The sequence below is a fragment of the Macrobrachium rosenbergii genome, chromosome 16, assembly GCF_040412425.1.
Source record: "Macrobrachium rosenbergii isolate ZJJX-2024 chromosome 16, ASM4041242v1, whole genome shotgun sequence".
Classification (NCBI taxonomy): domain Eukaryota; kingdom Metazoa; phylum Arthropoda; class Malacostraca; order Decapoda; family Palaemonidae; genus Macrobrachium; species Macrobrachium rosenbergii.
This window is the reverse complement of record NC_089756.1, coordinates 26798233-26808017: the sequence shown is the minus strand read 5'-3', so window position 1 is coordinate 26808017 and position 9785 is coordinate 26798233. Positions and strand designations below refer to the sequence as shown.

The 9785-nt window shown below is 37.8% G+C and overlaps 1 protein-coding gene across 14 annotated transcripts in view; it reads left to right on the top strand.

Moving 5' to 3' along the window:
• Ca-alpha1T (Ca[2+]-channel protein alpha[[1]] subunit T) overlaps positions 1 to 9785 on the top strand; it is a 132792-nt gene that overhangs the window by 19061 nt on the left and 103946 nt on the right. For 13 of the 14 annotated variants that reach the window (XR_010855665.1, XM_067118708.1, XM_067118707.1 and 10 more), the window contains one exon: positions 1306 to 1344. The exons of the other annotated variant lie outside the window; for it this stretch is intronic. Coding sequence is in view for 12 of the 13 variants with exons in the window: in XM_067118708.1 (XP_066974809.1) it covers positions 1306 to 1344 (39 nt within the window). In the remaining variant the exon portion in view is untranslated. The remainder of the gene's footprint in view (positions 1 to 1305; positions 1345 to 9785) is intronic. 14 annotated transcript variants of the gene reach the window in all.

The window sequence follows — 9785 nt, the reverse complement described above, 5'->3', positions numbered from 1 at the left end:
GAGTAGAAAAGTATTGTCCATTACAGGAAAATTTTAGAACTTTTTGCCATTAAATTTTTGTGATAGCTTAATGTATTTTTCTATAATTGTTGCCTGTTTAATGTCAGACTATAATAGGATGCCTGCTTCAATGGTTATATTTAGATCTCTGCATTTGAAAATGTGTATTTTTTTACATAAAATTTGGACACAGTATGAATTAGCCTAAAATAGGTATGTTGATTAATTTGTTTAGAATGATGTACAGTGCATTTATTCATATGTTCTTCAGACTGGGTAGAGAAAAGGATGTAGGTAGGCCCTTATGCACACGAGCTATTAATCGTCCTTGTTAGAGAGAAAATATGTTAGGTGTTGTGCAGCTTATATGTTTTGAAGGTGATCGTGCACAACGTCACCTTCACCTCTGATATTTGAATCTTCGTCTCCTGAGCCCCCCACCCCACCCCGACCTTTCCTCCTCCCCCTCCACTGCTGATGTCATGTTATTTTGAATGTTGAATGTTCCTCAGATATTTTTAGATCAATGTGCTGCTCATGTGCAGTCTTTCTGTCTTTCTCTCTTTTCCGTAATTTTTTTGACGTTCTATTTTTTACCCGTTTAATGTTTGATTCCACCTTTTATACTGACCATTTTTATATATTATATATATTTCAGCAGCAGTATTTAGACAACAACTTTATTGTAGCCCTTTGACCTGTGGAACCTCAGTCCTATCATGAATGTGTAACTACAGAGACCGTGTCTCTCTCTCTCTCTCTCTCTCTCTCTCTCTCTCTCTCTCTCTCTCTCTCTCTCTCTCTCTCTGCCTCACACCATTTGATCGTGTTTTTTCTCTCTCCACCTTTGTATTTTTCAGCCGTGTTTCAGGAAGTCTGAAATAGCTCTTAGCAGATTTAAATATAAGAACCCACATGTCTCACTTTTTTTTTTGGTTACTGGTGTTCTGCAGATGTTTGGAACAGACCAAAGTGTTAGAGCGTCTCTTCACAACAATTGTAAATGTCTTAGAACTGAAGATATTTTTGTGTAATTGTAGTTTTATCAGCTGCATTCCATTGTATTTTTTTTATATTTTCTAATAGGAGAATAGCTTTAAATGATAGTATTTATTCTTCCCTGAAAGTCCAGCTCCATAGACCAGCTTTTGCAGAGAGCAGCAGCTTTTCCAGACATCTGTATGCTGTAGTAGTTCAAAAGCTCTAGGCTAGATATTTTAGACTCAGTACAGAAAAAAATTATATTTTTTTGCATAGGCCTGTTAAGTGTATACTCAAATGTCTTACTCTGTTCATTTCTTTCAGATTAAAACCTATTTATTACGAACTCGTCAAGGCAAAAACGTAAGATAAAAAATACAGAAGTGTCGGTCATGTAGCGATGGGAACCTTCATAAGACCAGAAGGATTTTTTCTTGCTTGAGACCCCCCGACTTGATCTTGCTCAAGTTCTTTGTTCTGAAATGTATGACTGATATTTTCCTGGTTGCAGAAAATCTCTTGGGTGCTTCGTGATTAGAACATTTTCCTTTTTTTTTTTTCCATTGTCCTGCCTAAGATTTTTTCGAAGACTGTATGGACATCACCTAATTGCAGAAGAAAATTGTATCCTCGGAACTTCTGAATGGTTCATTTCTAAGACTTCCCCCCTATAGGAATTTTTAGTAGAGTTTCGTCATCTACAAAAATTTCTAATTACTTTGAAAAACCTCAAGGATTTATTAGGACAAATAAGAAAAAAGTTCTTAAATGGAATCCCAGATCTTTAATATTTAAGATTATGAATTGAATTTCAAACACGCTCAACTGTTATATTTTTGGGCCTCGGTGTGAAAGCCCTATTACCGCCCGTTCCAGATTCTATGTAAGAAATAATGTTCTGCAGAACGGAAATGTTCAACTTGTGCAGGTTGCGGTTTCATATTCATGATCTTATTTCAAATTATTTAGTGTTGAAGATTCCGAGGATTTTGCCATAAAAGATCTCTTATCGTTACCTTTAATCATTATTTGATAAGAAGGAAGTCTATAGAATTATTAACATAAGCCCAAAGTCATGCGTCGATTTCGTGCCCTCAGTAATAAGTTTGATCAGAAACAACTGTGGAGCAGAATCGGAATAAATAATTCACTTGACCCACAAACTTCAAATTCATTTATGACAGATGGTCCTTGCTCAGGTTCCATATAAAGATTCTATAAAGTTCCTGAAAAAGATTAAAGGGTGTCCATGTAACGCTGTATGGACAGTGAAACAGTTGACGTCTGCGTGAACAAAATTGCAGGAAGTTTGTCGAGTAGGGCTTGAATGAACAGCAAAACAAATAGACGGTGCTCGGTAAAGTTTACTGATTTCTGGATTCCTCTTGTGCGATAGTGAATTTTAAAATGTACAGATCTGCGGTTCCGAAAAGCCATGGCCCACGTCTAGACCAGGCGCGAATTAAACTATAAAAAAAAGATGGGAGAGAAATGAGGCGGCAGAATAAGACTAGAACAGACTGAATCTTAATGCTTTTCTTTTTCGGACTGCACTCGAGTGGGTGAGTGTCACTCGTCCTGAAAGGCGCTCGATGAAGCTGAAGGGGTGACCATGCAGTGAGAACCTCCATTGTTTTTGTCAAAGGATCAAAGATGACCCAAAACAGAGTTTTCTTCAACCAGACCTCTCCTCTCATCGATTTGATTTCATAAAGGGTTGTTGAAGGATCACTTGCAAGAAAAACCTTACCGTTATATAGTTCGTCTTCGTATTATTTCAGTTATTCTGTTTATTTTACGCATCAGCTTTTAGATATACATTTCATTTCAGGACACTTCAATGAGTGAGATGAATAATACTGAACGCTGTTCATTAACATTGAGTGATAGACTCTTTTATGATCATTATTCAGTAAGAACAGACAATTCTCCGGAGATTTATAAGTATTTAAAGATGCAAAATAGAGTTTAATTTCCATCATGCTGCTGGCCACACGAACAGTCGTGATAGGGAAGGCTTCACTGTAATAAAGATTTGTCCTTATTTTTTGGTATTTGTCATTTTGGAGGCGATAAACTTATAAATTGATACTAAGTATTCTTATTTATGATTGGCAGTCATTCTTTTTATTTAAATAAAAAGCATCAGTTGTGTAGAATACACTGGCGCATAGCTACAGTACTTACAGTGTATAGCAATTCGCTTGGCTGTAGTACTTTCTGAAACAGCTGTCTGTAATACGGTGTGCATGACTGCAACAGTTGGAAATGCAGCTGACTGCAGTATTCAGTGTTATCGCTGCCTACAGTACTTTGTTATACAGCCGTCTATCGCGACTTTATGGCTTGAGTTTTCAAAGAACAATTTGTGCCAGATTATTCCAGATTGTTTTCCTTTTCCTCTTGTGCAAACGTAGAATATTGATCTCATTCACTTTTAAAGCGTTCATTTTTCAGTTTCCCTTAACAATAAATTATACAATGATACGGATTATCTGTTTCATTTGTTATCGATTGGTTTTCCATTGAAGAGACGAGACGAACTGTAGCGCGTATATGTTGGTTCTTAGATTTGTTTTGTGATGTGATTCTCGCTCCCCCAACCCCTGTGTGTAGAAATAAACCTGCCACTAGCATTTAGGCGACTCTTTTTTTATATATATATATATATACATATATCTCCTCTTTTTTTGAACTAGCTTTATCAGCCCCCATAGAAGTGGCTTCGCCACTATACTGCTACTACCACTGTTAACTATTACTACTTACTGCTGCTACTAATTACTAGTCTCAGTTCCCACTCAGCTCGATACTCTTCTAAGAAAGCACTGTAGTCGTACATAAAGCAAAAAGTAAGACTTTGTGCCGGAAGGCTTCTAAAAGACCTGGAGAGGAATTAATACAATTACCATGTTCTCACGACGCGCTGGAATACTGTCAGTTTTGCGCCGTTGTTTATTATTGTGTGTGTGTATTATTATTATTGTATATTGTGTTATTAACCGTGTGGATTTTTGGCGGAGCTTGAATAAAAACTTTCAAGTTTTGAAAACCTTAACCTAAGAAACTCATGTGAATGAAAGCTCCTATTTTAGCATTCCATTGTAATTGTTTTTTTTTTTAAATGACTAGTGGTTGTTGGCAAGGACCTGCATCTGCTAAATTATTATTATTATTATTATTATTATTATTATTATTATTATTATTATTATTCATGCGACATATTTGTGACAGAACTCTGATCAAACGTAAATACAGTATGTATCAAGAGCTTTTTGATTTAATAGACAAATTTATTGCGTTTACCATAATGACGATCGACATTTTTGCGTTCCGCAAGGACCTCTGCGGGTTTCACTGCTTGCTTGCTTGCGACGTAAAATGGTCTTAGAGAGCCATGCTGCCTCAATATATCTCCACAGAATCGGTCCATAACTTTGAGAATCACAGAATTCATTCTTAACGGAGAAATTAAACCCATGCACGGTATTAATTTGTAGTTGTGTTTTTGACCTCACCTGTCCATTTATGATCAGTTATTCGATATTATTCAGATGTGGAATTCACGTGTAATTTCTGACAAAGTATGGACGGCAGTGAAGATTTTTCATGGTTTCTAATCGAAATCGATACGATGATAGGTTTATCTAATCTGTTAAATAGGGAAAAACTCGAGGCGCAAACCGCATGGCAGTAATATGCAACGACGTATGTTTCAAACCAAAATGAACAAGACATTTTACAGTTCTGTTCGTTTGACATTAGTGTCAGGGCACATTGAAATGGTTGCTTATGACACAGATTATCGTAGAGTATACTTATGCCTTCCTCGAGATGAATGCTGTCCTTAGTTTGGGTGTTTTCTTGATAAATCGGAGTTTCTTTTCATATTGTTATTACCCGGAAGACCTTTCCGCTGTATAAGATTCGATGCGAGTGCTTGAAGTTACGTTAATGTCGCATATACATGCAAATGTTGGTACACGGAGGAAAGATGTGTCTGAGTAGTGTATTGGGTGTATGTGTACTCGCACCGACATAAACATTGCCTTGTTAATTGATATTCACCCAATTTACATTAAACTTGATTCTCGCAGATGGCATATAGGTGCTGTTTACGTATTACATGTTATTCTGTTGTTTGTCGTTTGCTGCGCTGACTTACAAGGAACAAACCAAAATTGCCGTTAATCTGATCACCCTCCTTATACTGAATTTGATTTTGTCAAGCCATGCACTGTACTAGTCCTCAGTGTGGTTTAATTAGTATTTATCATCATCATTTGACAAAATATAGACACTTTCGTATAAAGCAAGTCAAAAAGTACATTTAACATAAGAAGCAAGCCTCCCCGAACTACCCCCACGTGTGACAAGGGAAAAACAAAACGAAATATAAAAGTGCAGACGAAAATAACAAATGAATCAAGATAAATCAAAGAGCAATAACTATATAAAGAAAAAGCCCGGTGTCTTCATACTATGTACATACATTAGAGATCCCCTTTTCCTGCGTGCTCTGATGAACACGCCCCCAGCCCCTTAGTTAAACCACGAGTGTGGACATTGTAAAAACTAATTCACGCCTTAGGCGATGTACCCATTCCCCCTTCTTATTGCACAATGTGTTCATAAGATCTTTCATTTTCCAAGAGAACTCTAGATGTTGACACGTGCGTCGCTGCCAACCGCACCCCACCCTTTACTTTACACATACACTAGTGAATTTGTACAGATTGTTAGATTAGGCTATGACCGTGGATATTGGCTTGTTGTATATAAACCATACGTCAGAAGTTGTTAGTGGTGTGATTGTACAGTGGGATTGTTGTACAGCTTTACGATTTGGTCGTGGAACTTTCCTGTGAAAGTTCAGCATTACGGCCAGTAATTACAGTAACGATGCGGTGGATTTTGCAGTATTACGTTTTGTCCCTGTAACTGAAGAGTAGAACTCTACGGTAATGGAATTTTTTTTTTAAATGCGTATTTGTTCGGCTGGATTATGTAACATTACATTGAAGTTATTCAGAATTACAATTAACAAAAGTGTTTTTACAGTTGCTTTGCAAATTGTTGGTTTCTGTGTGTAATCGTTTGTCAGAAAGTTTTACATGTTGAAGAATTTGTGATAGTTAGAACGGCTACATCCGGCCTTTGAATTCATCTGCCTTCACCTTCCGTTTTGTTGTTAGTCTTATTTATGGCTATTTTGTTTATATAGTCTTTCTCTCGGATTTCATGCTGTGTCCGTATGTTAACGAAGTTTAGATTTCGTTTGCTAGAGAGATTGAAAGACCAAACCTCATCTCATACGATACAAATATTGATGCTCATTTTACGTAACGATTTCACTGTTAATTTGTCTGGTTGTCTACGCAGGTTTCATGCACACGAGAGAGAGAGAGAGAGAATGAACGATTTTTCCATGTATTTGTCAACCATTTTAGGATTCTGTTGACTGAAGCTCTTGCGCTAGATTTGCTCGGAAAGTCAAATTAGCTGTTTACTCTTCATTTTGATTCCTTTCACGTACATACCAGTCTGTGAAATAAAAGGGAACAGAGGAATCGGTACACACTTCTCATCTGCTCGCCTTTTCCCATCAGTTGAAGGATGAAATAAATTTTGAGGGAATATCTTGGGAGGGATTAATGAATTGAATTGATAATTATTAACTGGCATCACAGCGTAATGAAGGAACTGGAGCTCCGTTTCAAGAACGAGCAGAAGACCCAATTGTCTCCCTCCTCCGCCCTCTCTCCCATGGGGAAAAAAGGCCAGTTTCGGTGAATCTGTTTCAAGTGTAACAAGCGCAGGGACCCGATGACAGGTTGCCTCGCACGATGCGCTGTACTGAGGAGGGTCACTTCTCTGGTCTCTCCCAGTCTAACTGTCCAACTTCTCATACTTTGTTTCACTCCAGTTTTCGTCCCTCAATGGAAACCAAAGCCCTAAGGGATTGGATTTGGCTGCCTAGCCGATGAATATAATAAAGATGGGAAAGGTTAAACGCACGATTTGCGGAGGGATGGAATCGCGACTTTGTTTAGGCCGAATTTTTAGGATCTTTTGACAGCAGTTAGATAGCCAGTCTTTCCTCTACTTTTCCTCCCTACCCTCATCTTCTTCTTCCTCCTTTCAGCTCCGTCTTCCTTTTCTTTTCTGTTTTCGTGTGGTCTTAATAATTTCATCTCTTTAGTCTACCTCCTCCTCTACCATTTTTGGTCTTGCCTGAGTTGTTTGGATTATTGAAAATTCCTCTGGAGACCCAGATATTAAACATGAAATTGAATAAAAACTAATTGTAGAAAATCGTGAGTATTTTTTTCTTGAGTTTTTAACGGATTACGTCCAACATTTCACCCAATTTTTTTCCAATCATAATTTTTCCCTTTTGAATCGCTTCATCAGTAAGTCCGAAATCGTTTTAGTGGGCTGCAGTCACATCTTGGAAGACGCCCATCTGTTCTTAATGATTCTTATTAATCACTTCTTAGAAAATCTTTTTCACCTTCTTAATGAAGCCAACTTTTCTCTCTGGAAGGTGTTAATTATTGCCCCGAACTTTCTCATCTTGAGCTGAACTTACTTGGCATTCATTTGAAAATCGGTTTTTGCTGAATGGAACTCTGCCATTTTATTTTGGGGTAATGAAGGGGGTAACGTATGAGCGTTCTTCACTTTGCTCTACAGGATTTTCTGGCCTCACTGTGATCCATTGGCCTTCACAGCAAACTCTTAAGGTCTGTTGCAAGTTTCAGGAACGGTTTGTTCTTAAACGATGTAAATTGGTCGCCGCATGATATTTTTTTTTTTTTTTTTTTTTTTGATGGTGACGCCATTCCTCTTTTAGGAATAATTTTTCGGAAGGGGATGCTAGCCCCATGCCCATGTACTCCCTAAGTGGGTACAGGAACCTTGTGCAAATGATGTCCGGCATTCATTGATGCTCACCCATCCAAGTACTGAACATACTCAGCTACTTAACTTCACTACTTCACTGATCACTAGAACAGCAGCTAGACGCAAATTTTGTTGTGAAGACGTGACAAGACGTCAGAAATTGTCCTCACAAGACACAGGCCAAAGCAGCCTGCACGGCTTTCATGATGGTCTAAATCCTCGGTAACTCAGACTTTACAGTTTTCCTCTTTAATTTGCTCAGTTTATCTTTGATGTTTCGAAAAGCTGTTTATCACGAGAACCTTTCCTTTCTAGTTCACACCCACTGTTTTAAAATGTTTTAAATTCATTTTCAAGTGGATTTTGTACATCCAGATCCTTTCCACTCCAGATCATCTTTGGCAATGATACATGTTTTGAATTCAGAGTAAGTTTTATACGTCATCATTTGTTTCTTTGTTTTTAATGTTAAAAATGAATATTTGGAATGCTGAGTCCGCGTTTTTGAAAATTTGGAAATCTCAGAATTGAGGTATCCTTACCACTTGCTGCATTTGTCATTCACTTTTCCTTTCCCTCGCCTTGTTTCTCTCTCTCTCTCTCTCTCTCTCTCTCTCTCTCTCTCAGAGGAAATCCGACACAGTGAATGTTTACTTAATGAGAAAATTCATTTATCCCTATTCTCACTGGTGGCAGATTTTAACCGCTGAAAAAAAAAATTTTTTTTCTACTCATCACCAAATGAAAGAAAGAGCGCAATTAACTAGGGAGCATTTGACTCATTCGAATAGGAAACCTCAAGGAAAAACTGAGGATTATTGTCTTCCCGTTGCCTTCTTCTCTCGACTCGAACTTCAATCTTCTCTTAGATAATTTCGTAGTTCTTATTACCATCTGACCGACTGTAAGTATGGGCTGCATTTGTGAGTAGTGACATAGGCTTTGGAACAGTGATTGGTGTTGTAGATGGTCTTGGTCTGAAAATAGAATTAGTCTCTCTCTCTCTCTCTCTCTCTCTCTCTCTCTCTCTCTCTCTCTCTCTCTCTCTCTTTGAGACTGCTTTTCTATCAGTCGAATGCGCTGTGGATAGTATAGTATTCCATGTCAGCTAGTGTGTTTGTTCTTTGCTGTCCAGTGTTTAAAAGGAAGTGAAATTATTCGCTACACTTTTTGCCTTTGACTCATTGACTCAGTCTTCATAAATGAATCTTTGAAATGGCTTGGGTAATCCAATGCCTTTTTTTTTTGTGTGTGTTCCCCCTGGTTCCAGCGACTATGTATTCCATAAGAAAACGGTTTGAAAGATCGTTTCCAAATATTAAAACTTTTAAGTAAGGTTTTGACAACCAAGTGTAATTTTTCACATCATCTTACAGTGATATATTCAAGCGAAATTCATGAGATCGTTTTGACTGTGGAAAATTTTGGCTTTTCAAACCCACCCTTCCCCTCCCAGCCCCACAAGCTCAGATTCTACCCAAACGACCCTCGTCCCAAGAATTTCAGGTTTACCAGAAGAGCCGCATTTTGTGCTCAAAAATTTTTCCCCCCTGAATTTAGTGTGCATTTACTAAGTATGATACCACCCATAATTCACCATGGTATTCTAATGAACATGATATAAAAAAAAAAAAAACAGAAAATCTTGTCGCATCTTGATGGAATTTTTTTACCCTTCGTCTCTACAAATGTCATTTTCTATAGATCTAACAAGATAGTACTTGCTAAAAACACATCACTCTCCTGAATTAAAAACAACAGCAGCTTAGGTGTAGTCCGCTTTCTATATTGGTCATGGCAGGTTTAGAACTAAGTAAGTCCCATGTTACGTTTCCATGTGGGTGGCGCTTGTGTCGGTGGACTGCGGGTAAAATTCTGCTTTTTCTTGCCGTCACTGC